We start from the raw sequence: 19,143 nt of genomic DNA on the forward strand, positions 1-19,143 counted from the left end.
ATTTTGAAAGAGTAGAACAAAATTGGAACACTCACACTTCCTGATTTGAAAAATTCCTACAAATCTACAGTATTCAAGACATTGTTGGGGGAGTTCCCTGGTGGCCTAGTGGGTAGGATTCCAGGCTTTTACTGGCATGGCCTGGATTCAACCCCTGGTTGGGGAACTGAGATCCCATAAGCCATGTGGTGTGGCCAAAAAAAAGAAAAGACAGTGTGGTATTGGCATATAGGATAGACGTATAGATCAATGGGATAGAATTTAGAGAACAGAACTAAACCCTTAAATTTATGGTCTGTTGATTTTGGACAAGGATGCCAAGCCAATTCAGTGGAGGAAAGAATAGTCTTTTCAACAAATAGTGCTGGGACAACTTGATATTTATATGTAAAAGAATAAATTTGGACTTCTACTTCACACCGCATACAAAACTTAGTTCTTAATAAATTAGAAACCTAGATGTAAAGAGCTAAATCTATAAAACTCCTAGAATAAAACAGGCATAAATCTCTGTCACCTTGGAATAGGGAACAGTTTTTTTTTTTTTCTTTTTCTTTTTTTATAAATTAATTTTGTTGGCTGTGTTGGATCTCTTGCTGTGTGCGGGCTTTCTTTTTAGTTGCGGCGAGTGGGGGCTACTCTTCGTTGCGGTGTGTGGGCTCCTCATTGCTGTGGCTTTTCTCGTTGCGGAGCACAGGCTCTAGGCATGTGGGCTTCAGTAGTTGCAGCACATGGGCTCAATAGTTGTGGCGCACGGGCTCTAAAGAGCAGGCTCAATAGTTGTGGTGCACGGGCTTAGTTGCTCTGCGGCATGTGGTATCTTCCTGGTGCAGGGATCGAACCTGTGTCCCCTGCAATGGAGGCAACAGTTTCTTAGATATGACACCAAAACACAAACAACAAAAGAAAAAATAGATAAATTGGACTTTATAAAAATTAAAACATTTGTACTTCAAATGATGCTATCAAGAAAGTGAAAAGATAGCTTGGAGAATGGGAGAAAATATTTTTCAAATCTTGTCTCTGATAAAGGACTCATACCTAGAATATATAAAGAATGCAGTTAAAACTCACCAATAAAAAGACAAATAACCCAGTTTAAAAATGGACAAAGGATCTGAACAGGCATTTCTCTGGAGATGATGTACAAATAGTCAATAAGCACATGAAAAGATGCTCAACAGCATTAGTCATTAGGGAGATGCAAATTGAAACCACAAAGAAAAGGGACTTCATACCCCTGTGATGGTTGTAATAAAACAGACAGACAATAACAGGTGGTGGTGAGTATGTAGAGAAATTGGAGCCCTTATACAGTGCTGGTGGGGGTGTAAAACTGCGTGGAAAACAATCTGGCTGACTGTTGGAAACAACCAACTTTGGAAAATAGCTCCTCAGAAGGTTAAACATAAAAAAGAGTTACTGTATGACCTGGCAATTCCACACCTAGGTACCTGAAAGAAATGAAAACATATGTCCACACAAAGACTTGTTCTTAAATTCTCCTAGCAGCATTATTTGTAATAGCCAGAAAGTGGAGAAACCCAAATGTCCATCAGCTTGGTCATGTATAAGCAAATTGTGGTGCATTTATACAATGGAAGATCACTCAGCAACAAAAGGGAATGAGGCACTGATGTGTGCTGTAACATGGATGACCCTTGAAAACATCGTGCCAAGTGGAAGAGGCTAGTCACAAAAGGTCACATATGATCACAAAAGGTCACGTCATATGATTCCATTTATATGAAATGTCCACAATAGGCAGACCCATAGAGACAAGTCGATTAGTGGTTGCCAAGTGCTGGAGGAGAGGGAGTGGGGGTACAGAGTTTCTTTTGGGGGTGATGAAATGTTCTAGAATTGACTGTGGTCATGATACACAACTCTGAACACACTAAAAATCATTGTGTACATGTCAGATGGGTGAATTGCTTATGAATTATATCTCAGTAAAGGTGTTGAAAAAATAGCAAAAGTTTCAGGTACTTAAACCATTACCCCTCCTACAACCTCTCCTGACAAATATCATTCCTTTGTCTCTTCTTGAGATGTGTTCGGGTTTTTTTCATTTGTAGACACGATTTTTTTTTTTTTGAACCTCCTAAACTGTGACTTCCAGGATTAAAAACAAAACCCAACAGTAAGGGAGGAGCAGGAGGAGGGAGGTGCGGGCTGCCAGCTTGAAGGGGAGGGACAGGACTGGCAGATCTCCATCTCCATCCAGGCCATGTTAGTTTCCCTGTCCCTAGGGCTCCGTTCTGGTGACACCACTTCCTACTGAACTCACTGACCATGGTGACTCAGCTTCTAAATCTGTGAAAGGACACGTGGGTATTAAAAAGTGTGAACGGTCCCCGGAGCACCACAGGCTCTCTGCCGTAGCCTTCATTCTCGCCAATGGTAGCGGGTTATTATTCGACAGTAGACACGTAGTGCTCCTCTGTCATGTGCAGATTCAGAGATGAAGACGCCATGGGTTGCCTCGAGTCGATCACAATCTATTTACCTCGCCATGCGTTTCTTTCCTTTTGTTGCATAGAATATAAAAATCTATTTTTGGAGTAAAATGCTGGCCTAATTGCTCAGTAGTTACGAAGGAATTTGGGGCTTTATGCCAGCATTCTTTCTTTCCATTTAGTTTGTTTTTCTTCTTTAATGGCTATGCAATAATAGTAATAGATAACATTTGTAATGCTGATCACAGTCCTAGTTGAGCCTCCACGGAGCTTCCCTGTAACAGGCTGCACTAATGCAGTGGGCCAAGGGATAACATCCAGCTTTAGAAATCTGTAATTGGGTCTGGTGCTAGGTGTAACATTCTCAAATTCAGCAGTTTATCAGAGGCCTGGTATGCCTTTAATAAAGGCATACCTGATTTGCAGTTCCCACCCACTAAAATGCAAGCGCTGTGAAGTCAAGAGATTTATCTTGCTCATGTGACCTGAACCTGAACATAGTAGGTGCACAAGATAGGTTAATTGGTAAATAAGCGAATGACTAGAGGGACTGACCACAAGATGCAGTGATACTGATTGTGCAGCAATTTCTAACAGTCCTTCCATCGCCTGAGAGCTAGGCAGGGCAGGGAATGTGTCTCTTTTAGGAGATGAGGAAACTGAGGCTCGTTGGGAAGTGAAGTGTGCAGGTAAAAGCCAGAGCGAGCACTAGAGTCTGCGTCTCCTGGCTCTGTGGTCTCACTGTACATTGCAGTCCCACCCGAATCTTAAAAGCATGGGTATATTTCTCATAAAAATAGTGCCCCGTGGGGGGCGTGTCCCATTCCCATTGTGGGGTTGGCTCCTCATAGGAGCTATGGGGAGGGGAGTAGATTTGAAAATGTGTCATTTTTATTTTTTTATTTTTTAATTTTTCCCTGGGTTGGCAGTTTATTTAAAAAAAAAAAAACGCCCCGCTTATCTTATTTTCTTCCTTGTCCACCATTTTTCTTAACCGAACGAGTTACAAAAAATCAGGGAAGGGGGTATATTATCTTTGCAGACTGACACATGTGCAGAGGCCTCATGAACAATAACAATGATTCAAAAGCTTCTAGATTTACTCCTGAATCAGGCAAAGAGCAAAGGACAACATAAGAAGGAATTTTGTTTACAGCAATCTCGTCACACAACGTTGATCATGACAGTGCAGTGGTTACGATTAGGTTCAAGACAGGATACTCCTCGCCCAAACACCAGACATGCTAAAATCAGCCAGCTGCTTCAAACTGGAGGAAGCAGTGCAAGCAGTCACCTGAAGAGTGAAAACCAGAATCAGTAAGACTTTTCTGGCGGTGAGATTCTGACACCTGTGGCTCCCTCGCCTGGGCCACTCTCACTTTGAGTCTTGGTCTTTCTTTTCATCTAAGAGGGCGGAGCGGATCCCCAGCTTTTTCAGTTCTTCCACCAGGTCCCCGTTCTGGTGCATCTGCAGAAGAATGTCACAGCCCCCCACAAACTCTCCATTGAGGTACACTTGCGGGATGGTGGGCCATTTGGAATAGTCTTTAATGCCTTGCCGGAGCTGGGGGTCGTCCAGCACGTTGTAGGCCGCGTGGTCGCGGACGCCGTGCAGCCGCAGGATCTGCACCACGGCGTTGCTGAAGCCGCACTGGGGCTGCTCCGGCGTCCCCTTGAGGAAGACCACCACCTTGTCCTTCTTCACCAGCGCGTCCAGGTGCTCCGAAGAGCCGCTGCCGCCCGAGCCTGACGCCCGCACTCCCGGGCCCAGCAGGCCGCCGCCCGCACCGCGCCCCCAGCGGAGCAGAGCCGCCGCCGCCCGGCCCAGGGACCCGCTCATCCCCGCGCGCTCGAAAATGTGTCATTTTTAAAGTAACTTTTTCTATTTTTAAACCTATGGAGCATCAACTCAGTATCTAGCTTAGGGAAATCTTCAGCCTGAGTCTCCACGTTCCCAGGGTGCTTGCCAACCAGAGGTCTAAAAAAGTATCACCGCAGAAATCAGTCCAAGGCACGGACCAGTCAGCTGACATGTTTCCATTACATAAGAAAAATGAGTTTTGGGGACATATCTAAGTTCTGTTTGCTCCAGCTCTTCATGAAATCATGTGGGTGAACTAACAGCTGATAGGCTGGACCAAGGCCAGGTGACTTGGAGTCCCATCCTACCTTTGCTGCCGATTCTCTGTAACCTAAGACAGTTATTACGCAGAACATGAAAAGCCATCAGGAAATGAGCAGGGGACTGGCCATCACTTGTTTTCTTTCAGCTATCAGGATGTAAAAGCCACCAGGCGCGAAACAGTCATTTTAAGGGTGACTGCATGACTCCAAATCTAGTATTTTTTAACACTAAATTTTTTAATGCTAATTTCTTGCATAGAAAATCTGTTACCTTCTCTAACCTTCAAGATCCAGCTCAGACAGCACCTCCTCTCTCCCCTGCTCTTCCCTTCACCTTGTGGTCCTGTCTCATTTCTTGAGCACCTGTTTTGGATTATACATAGATAAAGAGGGCAGAGTCCTTCCCCTGTGGAATCCGAGGTAATGTAGGAGACAGACCTTTGTGAGCCTATGCAGATGGTGTGTGGCGGGAGTGCTGACCTGGCTAGCCTGTCTGGAGGAAACGGCGGAGCCTGAAGGACACCGGGAAATTGCCAAGTGGCCTGTTCGGGGCCATGCGTGTTTGTACACCCTCTGCTTGGTGTGGTCCTTGACACACAGTCCATACTTGGTGAGCCCTTCCGAGAGAACTTGCCTAACTGCTTCTGAAGCCTGCTGTGTGATAGAACAGCTCACTTTAAGATTTGAGTTCATTTCCTGTGAGGTAATCGGAAAGGAGAGGTCAAGCCTTTTAACACCTCCTTGCCTATCCCAAAGGTGGAGGCTTTGTTAAGCTTTTTCTGCATCTGGGGCTTTACTTTCTTCTTCAGGCCAATTGTAAAGATAAAATAAATAGACACACCTTTCTCTGGATCTATAGAACCATCTTAATTTTCATTCTCAGGCTTTAGGAACTCACGGCTGAGTATTCACTATTCATACCTTCTGCTGCTTTGTGAGTCCAGAAAACAGTTTAGAAATTAAACTCCTTGTGCGGGTCCAAAGTGAGTGATTTCAAAAATCTCCTCTAAACTTACCTGAAGTGACCGTTTGGTATGCTTCAAAGACATTTTACATTCTGCTAGTTAAAATGGCATTGGTTTTCCGGATTGTCAGCTTGAATCTAGCATTCAGCAAGATGATTTTGTTTTACTCTGCACGTGTGGGTCGGGGTGGTGAGGAACTCATCTTGGGAATAGTCTGCTGTGCAGAACAGGCAAGACTTCTTACCTCCCAGTCTCACTGTGAAGTACTAAGTGGTAGACTGAGCCTTCTGGAGGTGGAGGTCCAGGATTGCTTGGTGGGGAGGAGAAGCTGGCCCGGCTCATGTCTGTGCTGCTGGCCGCCCCCAACACTGTGGGACCCGCAGGGGTGCTGGACTTTCCTGCTTCTCGGAGCTATGTGGCTTCAGCGGAAGGGGCTCGGGGCCCACGTCCCCGCTCCTTATCTGCAGTGAGCCTTGAGAAAGTCTGGGTCGGGGAGAGCTGAGCTCAGGGATACACAGGGTACGATTGCTGCTGGGCACTTGTTTATCGAATGTTTGAGCCCGGAAACCTGGTCAGGGAGTCGGGGTAGATGTCGTGGTAGGGTAGAAGTTGAAAGGATGAGGCTGTTTTGTTTAACCCTCAGTATTCTTTCAGAACTCATGCATCATTGTTTCTGCTGCTGTCTGAGTGGCCTCCGCCACCATCATCCCTCCCTGGGAAGTACTTCGGGAGCCGTTTCGCTGTTTCTCAGACACACCAGGCGGGCCTTCCATGCCATCATATGTGATCTTCCTTTTGCTGGGGGCCTTCCCACTAGAGGTCCTCATGGCTCCTCCTTCACATTTTGTCTCAGGTGTCACCTTTTCATTGAGACCTGCTCTAGCCACCCTACTTAAAATACAGTCTCCTGTCCACCTCCACCCTCATCCGTCTTCCTTGCTTTATTTCTCTGCGTAGCTGCTACCATGTGGTTTATTTTCGTCAGTCATGTGTACTAGAGCATAAACTCCATGAGGGTAGAGAGATTTTTGTCTGCTCCATATCCTGTTAGATTCCCTAGCACATCGTGTGACTATGGATGTGGAAAGAATGGAAAATAAAAGCAGTAGGGTGGATAGATTACCAGTGCATCCCAATGGATATATGCTAATTAATTTTTAAAAAACCTCCTTTTGATTGCTTCGATTTATTAAAAAATCATTTCTTGTTTTGAAACAAAATGCATAATACACATTTTCACTTAAAATTTTGAGCCAACGCCAGCTGCATCCATCCTTTGCCTGCAGTCCCCAGCTCCCCTTAGCATGTTAGAGTCTACGCAGAACTTAAAGATCACCTACTTTATGAACAGGGAAACCGAAGGCCCAGGGAGTCTTGTGCTGAGACCAAGGTCATTCTGTTCCATCTCATTAGATTTGCACCAGAGCCAGGGAAGGGAACCAGCATTTATTGTTTGCCACATGAGAGACAAGCACTTGGTTGCATTACCTAAGCTAGTCCTCATTAAGAAAGTCTGCAGGGTGTTTGCTTTATGAGTGGAAAGCCAGAGGCACAGAATGGTAATGTGATTTGCTCGATGCACACGACTAGTCAGACCCAGATGGTTGGGCCAGTCCTGTTCCCAGCCAGTGCTCTCAGAGACACCCCTGAAGCCCCTCATGGGAGGCACAGGGAGCCTCCTGCTCAGCTGTGGTGGGGAGCATCTAGAGCCTGCTGTCCAAACCTGGTGCTGTTTGGTGTTGCTGCTGGTCGGTCACCTGTTTCCACTGGCTTGCTGTGTTCCATTTTCTTGCTGTGAGCACGTTCTCAAGTTGACTTTTGTCTCTGTGGGCAACACTTTTTCCATGGCTCAAAACCAGTGTGTGTTTGGGTGGTTCTTCTGGGCTTTTGGTAACAAACCAAATTGACATTACAGTGATTGTGGGACTTGATAAATAATTTATATTGCGAAAGATTAAAAAATTAGTCCTAGGGGCTTCCTAGATGGCACAGTGGTTAAGAATCCACCTGCCACTGCAAGGGACATGGGTTTGATCCCTGCTCCAGGAAGATCCCACGTGCCACGGATCAACTAAGCGCGTGCGCCACAACTATTGAGCCTGTGCTTTAGAGCCCGTGAGCCACAGTATTTGAGCCCATGTGCTGCAACTACTGAAGCCCACACGCCTAGAGCCTATGCTCCACAGCAAGAGAAGCCACGGCAATGAGGAGCCCGCGCACCACAAGGGAGAGTATCCCCCACTCACTGCAACTGAAGAAAGCCCGTGCACAGCAACAAAGACTCAACACAGCCAATAAAATAAATAAAAAATAAACTAATTAAAAAAAAAAGAAGTCAAGGTTGGTAATTATTTAAAAAAAAAAATTAGTCCTGAACAAACAGTGAATTTTAAGGGATCGGCTAAGTACAGTTACTTCATTGAAACTGTTTACCAGTTGGCAGCAAAGCTGTTTCACAAACAAATTTTTGTGGTGCTCTGACTCCAGACAGACTTGTAGGTGCATATGTAGTATGTCCAAAACAGATCTTTGGGCATGTGAAAGAGTGGCATTTTGGCAGGGGAATCATTGTTTTCATGGGAGAAGTAGAGAAGAAATTTGGTGAGTAGGGCTGGGGGAGGGGAGCAGGGAGGAACTGGGTCCTGACTGATGAGGAATATGGCCCAGACATGCGGGACTCAGGGTTCCTGAGAGATGCGCTCCTTCCCTGGCTCCATTTCTTCCTTCAGAGACTGTCGCTGAGTAGCCACAGGTACTGTGACAGGCACCAGGTTACCCCCAGGAGCTAAGAGTCTGTGGAGATAGAGTTCTAGCAGCCAAATCGTAGCTCCCTGGAGGAATTACACTGGGACAGTGGTGGACAGAGGGTCATCGGCATGGTGGAGGGGCCCCTCAGAGAAGATGACACTCAAACTGGCCCTTGCAGGGTGAGTAGGAGTCGATGAGGAAGGACAGTGTCCGGCGGCACTGCGCTGGCACGTGTGGGGCGCCAGGCCTGAGACCTGTGGGTTCATTCTGTGTGTGGGCCGGAGAGGGTCCTCCAAGTGCAGTTCCCACGTTAAAAGGTGTGTACGTGTAGTTGAAGGACATGCAGTGGAGATGGGGTCCAAGGCAGAGAGGTGGGGTGTTCATGCAAGTGAAGAAAGGGAGAAAGTGGGCACACACACACAAGATGCCCCGAAAGGTTGTACGTTGATGATAGAAGTTGTGCTGCAGTTCTCTACCCCATTAACTAGTATTTGAGCACTTCGTGTAGTGCACTCTGGGGCCTTGGTTGTTTTTGAATTAGTTTGGCTTTTATTAAAAGCCTCAAAACAGTTCTCTCTGCATGAATGTACATTTCCATACTCCCTTCAAACTTTAAAGCCTATAAGGTCCTATTCATATCAAGTTGCTGGTAAAATTAGAGAAAAATTTCAAAGCTTCTTTTCACTTTCTTTGTCTCACGTTTCTCCAATAGGGAAAATGCCTGGAAGACTGTCAAAGAACTGGCTGTTCTCATAAGTATTTGAGGAGAACAGTGTGAGTCATTGTAGCTTTTTGCTGGTATTTTAGTATCCGGTTTATTTTTAAACAGCTCTGTGCAACTGGAGTTTCTTCCGTGGTTTCTGTTACCATGGCTCCATAATATTTCCTCAAATCCGCTTGTTCATACTTTCACACACTTTAGTATCAAATTTAAAATTCCTTAGAATCAGAATATCTTATTCATGATATCCAAGAATGTTTCTCCAGCTGCAATAGCATTTTTCTCCAGATTGGAAAAGTTAGCTGTTTTTCCCACTACAGACATTGGGGAGAGAGAAGGTTTGGTTCTGTGAAGGACCTTGCAATGGGTAGAGTGGGTGGAGATTATTAGGGGATGCGCATTGGCTGTCTGAGCAGGGGACTGGTGGCATCTGTGTGGAGCCACTTCCCCTTTAGGTCCCATAGTGAGGGTACAGGATGGACAGACTGCCGCCTTTGCTTGGAAAGTGATGGCACTTGGTTTTGGTCCAAACATCAACAGACTTAGTTCTTGGTTCCCCTTAAGCATGAGTGTGTGTTTCTTCTCTTGCTGTTATTTGTTTATTTGTTTATTTTTGGACTTGACTGAGGCTTCCACTTTGGGAAGGTCTCTTGTTTTAAGATTTTGCAGTCAAAAGAAAAATAGTGCTGGTTCTGGCAGTCACTGGTGAAGTTTGCCTTGCCCTCTCTTCCTGGCATTCAGGACTATTCAAGGAGATACTTTTCTGCGTTTCATTGCTTTGAGAATGTATGTCTTTTTAAAAAAATTTATTTATGTATTTATTTATTTTTGGCTTCCTCGGGTGTTCATTCCTGAGCAGGGGCTTTCTCTAGTTGTGGCGAGCAAGGGCTACTTTTCGTTGTGGGGCCACGGGCTTCTCAGTGCAGTGGCTTCTCTTGTTGCGGAGCACAGGCTCTAGGCGAGTGGGCTTCAGTAGTTGCAGCACACGGACTCAGTAGTTGTGACTCATGGGCTCTAGAGTGCAGGCTTAGTAGTTGTGGCACATGGGCTTAGTTGCTCTGAGGTATGTGGGATCTTCCTGGCCCAGGGATCAAACCAATGTCCCCCACATTGGCAGGCAGATTCTTAACCACTGTGCCACCAGGGGAGCTTGAGAATGTATTTCTTAAAGGACTGTTCAGGATTTAGAGGAAGTCCCAGAGCAATATGGAATTGTAGAGGTAGTTTGTTTCCAATCTCTTAAAGTTTTTGACCTCTTCCATTTTTCAGGGATAACCAGGTTTTCCTAGTATCAGAGTAGGTTCTGGCCTGTGTCTGGGGCTTATTATGAGGGATTCATGGCCAAACATTTTCAAATTCTACTATAAATATAAATGCTGACTCAGTGATAGAGAAATTCCTAATACTTGAGAATTTAAAGTGTGGTATTACTGACTGGACCTTTGGTTACTAACATAGCTGCTTCCACTGATTCAGAGAGGAACGCTTTCGAACAACAAAAACAAAATAAAATGTGGTTCTGGGTGCACTGAAGGCTGCCTGGGAGGCTCCTGATGGGAAGGGCTTCCGACTGAGTGATTGTACAAGCTGGCCATTGTAAGATAATTGACTTTTAAAGAATCACTGAGAAATTAAGTTTTGCTCTCATTTCAAGAAACATTTGTGGTTAATAATCTGAGAGACTAGTCTTTTTTTCTTTCTTGTGTAATCCAAGAGATGTCACTGTATGGCTTCATGAATGAAATTACTAACAGCAGTAGATTATTGTAAAGATCTTATAGATCTTACAGAGGTGATGGTGGTGGGAGGTGGGGCTGGGTGAGAGCGGATGGTGAGGACAGAGGCTCCTTTGGTGTCAGGGAGCTGGCCACGCACTTATCTCCAGGAAGAGCATTCTAAGGAGAAGGAACCGCACGTACAAAGGCTCTGAGGCCGAGATGAGCTTAATGTGTTCGAGAAACAGCGGGAAAGTAATCTTGGCTGAATCGGAACAGGCTCCGCCCGTGGGGGAGATCAGCTAAAGGGGCAGGCAAGGGCCCGATTGTGATGGGGCTCGTAGCAAAAGTGAGGAGTTAGGGTTTAGCTCTGAGCGCGATGGGTTTGGGGCAGGGAAGTGACAGGATTTAAGTATCTTAGAAGGTTGTCCTGAGGAGACTAGAAATTGAACGTGAGGATGGATTTTCTGTTCTACCTAACATTGGAGTTACTTGGAAAAACATTAAACTTTTGTTTTCATTTTAGCTTTGAAATTTTAGAGTTATTAAAACCACCTGCATTCCTATTGATTTGGGATCCTGTGACGTTTTCTGGGCTCTTTTGAGGAGAGGTGTTGTGTAAGTAAATGCACTCTGGTTGCTAAGAGTAATAATGATGATGAAATGATCTCTGCGTGGTCCTGTCAGTTAAAACATGTAATTATTAATACAGCAGTGTGTAAAATAGCTCTCAGAATAGCCGGCAGCTGGAAGATTACAAGCTATGAGGAACTCATCAAGATTAAACCACACGGGGATTTTTGTATAGAAGTGTGACACCAGTTCCTCCTTCCTTCCTCCACCAGTTCCTCCTTCCTTCCTCGCTGTTCCTGTTTCACGGTGGGCACCCTCCCATGCTGTTTAGCCCTCTGAAACCGAGGTGGCCTGTGCCCCCTCTCACCCCCATCTTCCCCACCCCCACCTTTCCCCAAGGATTCTTCTGCTGTTAATGCCTTTGCTGCATCTGCTGCAGCCTTAGTAGTGATGTTTCTAAAATTATTACTTTCATTTGCTTAATATTTTCATTCTTTTAGTCAAGGAAGCACATGTAAATACATTTAAGTTACAAAGAACATAATATACTAGGAACTTGAATATTAGTTCAAATTTAAGAGTTCAAGCTCATCTAACATCTCATGAAAAACCATTATACTATACATTTAGCATCTGTCTCTAAGGTTAGGAATATCAGTAAGAAATAAAATACAGTTACTTCAAAGTTAGATTTACTTTTATTTTTTTAATTTTTATTTTATATTGGAATTTAGTTGATTTATAATGTTGTGTTAGTTTCAGGTGTACAGCAAAGTGATTCCGTTATACATATACATATATCTATTCTTTTTCAGTCTTTTTGCATATAGATTATTACAGAGTATTGAGTAGAGTTCCCTGTGCTATTTAGTAGGTCCTTGTTGATTATCTGTTTTATATATAATAATGTGTATCTGTCAATCCCAACCTCCTAATTTACCCCTCCCCCTACCTTTCCCCTCTGGTAACCACAAGTTTGTTTTCTAAGTCTGTGAGTCTGTTTCTGTTTTGTAAATAAGTTCATTTGTATCATTTTTAAAGATTCCACATGTAAGTGATATCATATGATATTTGTCTTTCTTTGTCTGGCTTACTTCACTTAGGATGATAAATTTACTTTTGAACCTGAACTATCAAAAGCTTTCATTTTGTAATTCTTAAATTTTCCCAAACCAGATTGAGAGTGGATGACCCAAATCATGGAGGTGGTTTTTTGTTTTTATCAGTATGGTGTTTATTATTTTAATAGGTGACCTACTTTCATATTTCCAAATACATTTTTAAAAATTAATTTATTTTTGACTGTGTCGGGTCTTCATTGCTGCACACGGGCTTTCTCTAGTTGTGGCGAATGGGGGCTACTCTTCATTGTCGTGCGTGGGCTTCTCAGTGCAGTGGTTTCTCTTGTTGCAGAGCACGGGCTCTAGGCGCATGGGCTCTAGGCATACAGGCTCCAGTAGTTGTGGCACATGGGCTCAGTAGTTGTGGCGCACAGACTTAGTTGCTCCACAGCATGTGGGATCTTCCTGGACCTGGGCTCGAACTCATGTCCCCTGCATTGGCAGGCAGATTCTTAACCACTGCGCCACCAGGGAAGTCCCTCCAAATGCATTTTTTAAACAATTCAATGAATTTAAAAGTAAGAAAGATGGTCACTTTTAAAATTCATTTATTCAATAGTGTTCCCCTTCATTTAACATGGTGTGAATGTGGGTACTCATGAACTTCTTGGGGTGTCTCACCCAGGCTGGGCTCTGTGAGACGTGAGGACCCGAGGGCCAGCAGTGTGCTGGGACCAGAGTGGGACTGGCGGTGATGAGCCCTGGTGCTGTGTTGTGTGTTTGGGCTGTGCAACTGTGGGCAGAAGAGACAAGTTTTCTCTCACACCTAAAGCCCAGAGGTGGCATCCTAGCGGTTGGTGGGCACACCACAGAGTCAGGGACCCCGACTTCCCCTGTCTTGTGATGAGCACAGCTCAGTTCCCAGTCATCTCACAGTCAAAATGAAAAAATGTAGGGCTCTCATATTCAGTACAACTAACTTTGTGCTTGGATTGGGTTACAAAAATAAGTACCATGTAGTCCCTGCCCTCAAGGATCCTGTCGCATGGTAGAGAGATACGTGGATGACTAGCACCATGTAGGGTCAAGTGGAATGAGTCCTGTGAGAGAGGAGCACAGTACTCAGGGTAGGTCAGACAGCAAAGCTTAATGTTGACTGCAAATAAAGGAAGGCTTCGTGGAGAAGTTGGTATTCGATCTTGACCTTGAAGAATAATTAGTATCTTGACAATCATCTGGGAGGCAGTTCCAGGGAGAAGGGATAATGTGAAGGGAGGTGCAAGGGCCTGGAAGGTCTAAGCTGTCCTCGGAGCCCTGGGGGTGACAAAAGTGGGCCTTGAGGCCTGGTAGGTGGGTGACTCTGCTGCACTGTCTGAGTCAGGAGCAGGTCATCCTCTAGAGAGCCTGTCAGAGTTGTCACCGTGTCTGACCTCCCAGCAGCCACTGACAAGGGTCTTCAGTGGGAAGCCCTGGGACCCAGGGTTAGAGTGCCTGCCACAATGCAGGAGGCTGTGATTACGGATAGTCATGCCTCTTTTTACCCATTTTGTAAAATGCACAAGTTAATTGTTATTGGTGTTCCCTTTAAACTTTAGCATTTATATGTACAGGTGCGTAGAACAGGTGACATCCTGTGTCACCAGTATCGTCCGGCAATATCTGTGATGTGGACATGATCAGAAGCATGGGCTTTCCATTGACCAGAGCTTGTTTCACAGGGAGCCCCTGAAAATGAGTTCAGACCTGAACTCTGGGGGCCTCACAGGGTGGCTGTAAGGGTCAGATCTGATAAAATAGGAAAGTACTTTGCAGCAGTGAGAGTTACTGCAAATGACCTTATTCATGATGACTTGGCTTGAAGCCACTCAAATTCTCCTATAATCCTTTGCCAGTGGGAGGTCCTTTTAAAACATTTTAAACTCAGAGAAATCTAAGAGTTTGCTTAATCCCACACTCTAGGTGAAGGTAGTGGGATGCTGAGAAAATACCCCAGGTCCCACAGCTGTGTAGTGGCAGATTTGGAGTGAGTTTTCCAAACTCTGGCCCTGAGAGCCCTTTGTAAGAGTAAAACGTGACTTCTGAATCTTCAAAAATTAAATTATGTTCAGTGTAGCTTTATCAGGTTCATTTGTTTATTTGAGGTATATGAATATCTGTGTGTATATTTATTTAAAAATTGGCATTCCCAGTAAGGTATACCCAGTGATTCCCTAAACCAGACTGATTACCCACAACCATCGCTGTCTCTTGGGGGGAATTAATTGTGTTCAGACATTCACAACATCCCACTAAGATTAAAGGACATGGGCCCACCAGGATACCTGTGTGTGAATAACAGGTGTCCAGGTCGAATGGAGTGAGTCCTGAACACTCTGAAAATGTATACATCAAAGGAATTTCATGTTTAAAGTTTCATAAATGTTTATTTACTTGAAGTTTTTAAAAAACAAACAAAAAACCCCAGCCAACCTGACTTCTGTATTTACCAAGTGAGAATTAGAAGCTGTGATGAGGTTTGTTTGACCCCACTATAGCTGAAGTCTCCTTTTCACATGAGCTTGTTCTTTTCTTTTCCCTTTTCTATCCATTTCTTATTCATGTGTAATATTGTCGGTGCTGTTTCATCTCCTAAAATATCCTCAGATTCATTGTGTGAAACAAGTAAGACCCCAAAGGCCAAGGTGTGTTTTGGGGTCATTTTTCTCTCCTGTGCCTCTCAGGGTGTCTTTCCATCCTTTCTCATGGGTGTGTAATCTCCCCCTTAAATATAGATTGAGGATGTCAGATTGAACTGTTGCTTTTTAAAATGTATTTGAGGGACTTTCCTGGTGACGCAGTGGTTAAGAATCTGCCTGCCAATGCAAGGGACACTGGTTCGATCCCTGGTCCAGGAAAATCCCACATCTCAGAGCAGCTAAGCCTGTGCGACACAACTACTGAGCCTGTGCTCTAGAGCCTGAAAGCCACAACTACTAAGCCCACGTGCCACAACTACTGAGGCCCGAGCGCCTAGAGCCCGTGCTTCACAATAAGAGAAGCCATCACAGTGAGAAGCCCGAGAACCGCCATGAAGAGTAGCCTCTGCTTGCCGCGACTAGAGAAAGCCCAGGCACAGCAACAAAGACCCAATGCAGCCAATAAATAAATAAATAAATAAATTTATTTGAAAAATAAATAAACTATATTTGAGAGGTTCACCAAATGTTGTTTGAATGTGTGAGCCCAGAGGCCCCAGTGAAGTAACTGGACAGAGTAGGAAGCTGCATGTACTGTGACATTCCCCCAGTCTTGGCTCTGACTGGGAAAGACCCAGACCCTTATGGTCTGACTGGGAGGGCCTGGTGTGGTAGTGTAGGACCACGACGTGATGTTATACAGCCGTTAGGAGCGGCGAGGAGACAGCACGGACAAGAGGGGAAATGCTCATTATGCAACTGCAAAATCAGACCACAGGATGGCTTGCTTGCCGTGATTGCAGCAAAGACAGACAGTAGATGACAGGAGAAGAAAGGGCTGAGTAGTGAGAATGAAGGCTGCAGGAACAGAGCCCTGCCGCGAGGAGCTCTCATTGGTTTTGACAGCCCTGCGGTAGCCAAAACAGTAGACATTTGGACTTGAAACTGTCACGGGCTTAGCAGTACAGGGCGGGTTAAGTGAGCAAAGCTATGGAAGCCAGGTTGTCACACTTGAGTGGGAACACACCTGCTTTGGAACTGATGTTGTGCTGAACCAAAGCAGTGCCACATTAGATATATGGAATAGCTTCCCTGTTTAGAAAAATTTGTTTTTCTTTAACCTAACCCAACATGATTTTTTTTTGTGGGAGGAAGAGGCCCTGTAGAGTTGACTGAACAAAATAAGATGTGTTGTGTTTTTACCCCCACTCGTTGGTCTTCTTTTCTGAACTGTAGTATTCCAGGGTTTGAGCTGTGTTTGTTTTTGGCAGAATGGCTTTGTGTCCTAATAGAGTTCTTGAAATTCCCCTTCCTCTCACCAGCTCTTACTTCAGTTTGCAGCAGGTAGTTCTGTACCATCACGTGGCTGCGAATCCTCTACTAGTTTCAGGAGGTGGTTTTCACAGCAACACCGAGCTCTATCTCTAAGATGCTGACTGTTTTTAATCTCCAGGAGTACTGTATCTTTGAGTGTGTCCAGCCCACACTGCCCACCCTGGTAGGTGCTTCTGGAGGACCCTCCCCACCCCGTCTGGGGCCTGGGACTTGCCGAGCTATGGCCTCAGTGTGCTTCCCTCGGAGGCAGCAGCCTTTAAAACGGAGCGTCTTGCAACGCACAAGCTGTTTACCATTGTTGAAGTAAACGCACTACACAATGTTGCAGAGATATGTCACTTTATTTGCTGATCTCTATCTCTTCCTTTGAGGAGTGTTCACTTTTCCAGATGAAATCACTGAAACAAAATAGGCTGTGCCGGACATTTGAGCCGTTAAAAAGGGTGGGGGGGACTCGAGGGGGGGGCGTCAAGGAAGGGAGGGAATATGGGGATATGTGTATAAAAACAGTTGATTGAACCTGGTGTACCCCCAAAAAAATAAAAAAATAAAATAAATTAAAAAAAAAAAAAAAAGTATTCCTGCTTTGCTAATGGTGCAAAGGAGTGTATTACCTCAGGCCTTAACTTCCTGAGCACCGGCCGTGTGGGAGGTGGCTTGAGGGCCAGAGAGAAGCAGGAAACCCCGTCCTTTCTCAGGAGGGACTGACTGGACATACAGGAATAGCATGAGCTGAGGCTGGAGGCAGAGAGGACCCAGGAGCTTGTGGGCCCCCGTGGTGGTCAGGCCCGGGGCTGATCGGGAAAAGGGCTTCCTGTGCGGCTGGTGGTGGACAGCCTGGGACTGAGCCACGCGTCCCCCACGAAGGTTGCTAAACCCAGTTGTGGTTTAGTTTAGCGTGTGCAGTAGTGTTTATAAAAGAATTCTAACCACTGCAGTTAAAACATCTTCACATAAATGCCCCAGTTATTTTCCACCTGTGGATCTGTAGTCTGTATGAATCCAAACTACCCAGGCTTTTCAATTCAGCTTTTCTCATCCTGAATTCATCCAGCAAGTTTTTATGGAGTGGCTGCTCTGTGGTCTGACGTGGGTTTTGAAAGGGTCACTGTGTGGAGAAGAGAGAATACCTCTGAGAATGCCCCTCGAGGGGGGCAGGGCGGGGGGGGAGGGGCGTTGAGCCAGGACACCGTTGGAGACGGCTGCAGTCACACAGCTGAGAGGTGCCGGGGGGGTTGGGACCCCCTGGCAGACAGAGCTGGTGGGGCTTGAAGAGGGGGTGGTCAGTCCTCTCCCGAAGCTGTGGTGCCATCATATGGTACAGAGGGCCCCCTCCTTCATTCCAGCACTGGTCGTTCACGAAACAAAGTAGGGTGTTTTTTATTAACTAGTTGCTGTATCCTAAAAGTATTACGTGGTGATAGTCAACATTTTCAAATAGTTTAAAAGGTGATGAGGTGAAATGTGAAAGCCCACCCGCACCCCCCCCCCGCCCCGCCCAAGTCTGAGACCCCGCTGGGACTTCCCGTGCATTGGCACACTTTGGTGGGTACCCATCATGTTTTAACACCAGTGGGATCAGACTGTATCTACCATCGACAACCCACGGATTCCGCTTGATATGCGGGAACACCAGTGTGTCGTTGACGTGTCTGTGCACACAGTTCCCTGCCCTCTCCCCTCTGGCTCCCTGTGAGCCACTCCGGAGGTGTGTCAGCACTTTTGATACTTGATGGACAATGAAGTGGTTTTCAGTGTCTTATTTTTCTTGCCACTGAAAACAATGCCACAGTGAATACCTACCTTTGATCCTCGGGTGAGTTCATCTGTAGGAAAAGTTTTAGAAGAAATAGTTGGGTCAAAGGCTAGGTGTTGCTCTTTGGTTACATGTATCACGTGTTGCAAGGTCCTGCAGGTAGGGACAGGTGTGGAGACTATGCATAAACCTGTTTGGTTGTCAACAGCGGATCTTACAAGCACTTAAGGCATGAATTTTATCTGTGATGCCAAACCATTCCTCCCTGGAGTCCTCAGTGCTGCCTCAGGCAAGCCTGTGGGCTCCTGCGCTCCGGGGGCTGTTACAGTGACCATTGTTCCCTGGGGCCTCCCCTTGCTGGAAAGGCCCCTCCCCTGTCCTTAATACACCCACTTGCTATCCACCTTGAGTCCTCCTGCCTTCACAAGGACCATTCTGTCTTCACAAGCCCTTCCCTCCGCTCTTCCCTCCACTCTCTCACAGCACCTAATTTATCTCTGTTCTAGCCCTTTTCACACTCGTGGCTGTTTTCACTGTACTGTGTGTCAGTCTGCCCTATTAGGATGTCAGGCACAGGCAGGCAGGGACCATGTCTGTCTTGTACACTGCTCCATCCCAGGGCTTAGGAGAGTGCCTGGCACACAGTAAGTACTAAAATATCTGTTTGTAGAATGAATGGGTAAATCCAATCCTTACTTAAGGATTGAACCTCCCTTCACTCCAGGCCAAAGAGTTGCTTAGAAGAAATTGTAATCACTTCTAATGAATGAAGAATTTCCCACCCTGGATAATGCAGGAGGAACAAAGCGTAAATCCGGTGTGTGCTCACAATGGGGCCTGCAGGGCAGCACAGGCCAGGCCAGCGTGGTGTGTGCGCAGCAGTGAGGACACCTTCCTTCTGTGCTGCCTTCTGCAGTCACACAGACTAGGGACAGCTTCTCCCAAGACTGACTCTCAGGGAGACGAGCAACGTGTGCCTTCTCTTGGAATGTGCTTCCTTTATAGGAACAG

At 45.7% G+C, this 19,143-nt stretch overlaps 2 protein-coding genes across 6 annotated transcripts in view; one reads left to right on the forward strand and one right to left on the reverse strand.

The window, feature by feature from the left end:
• The window catches only part of PACSIN2 (protein kinase C and casein kinase substrate in neurons 2), a 130,885-nt gene that overhangs the window by 66,764 nt on the left and 44,978 nt on the right, over positions 1–19,143 (forward strand). The window lies entirely within an intron of this gene.
• LOC130856655 (glutaredoxin-related protein 5, mitochondrial-like) lies at positions 3,381–4,299 on the reverse strand. Its single transcript, XM_057741338.1, has one exon. The coding sequence runs from the start codon at positions 4,297–4,299 to the stop codon at positions 3,835–3,837; it is 465 nt and encodes a 154-aa protein (XP_057597321.1). The 3' UTR covers positions 3,381–3,834.

Source organism: Hippopotamus amphibius, chromosome 7 (genome assembly GCF_030028045.1).
Source record: "Hippopotamus amphibius kiboko isolate mHipAmp2 chromosome 7, mHipAmp2.hap2, whole genome shotgun sequence".
NCBI classification, from domain to species: Eukaryota; Metazoa; Chordata; class Mammalia; order Artiodactyla; family Hippopotamidae; genus Hippopotamus; species Hippopotamus amphibius.

Bases quoted from the DNA above. Each gene is read 5' to 3' on its own strand.
- LOC130856655 (XM_057741338.1), bottom strand. From the start codon at position 4,299: ATGAGCGGGTCCCTGGGCCGGGCGGCGGCGGCTCTGCTCCGCTGGGGG.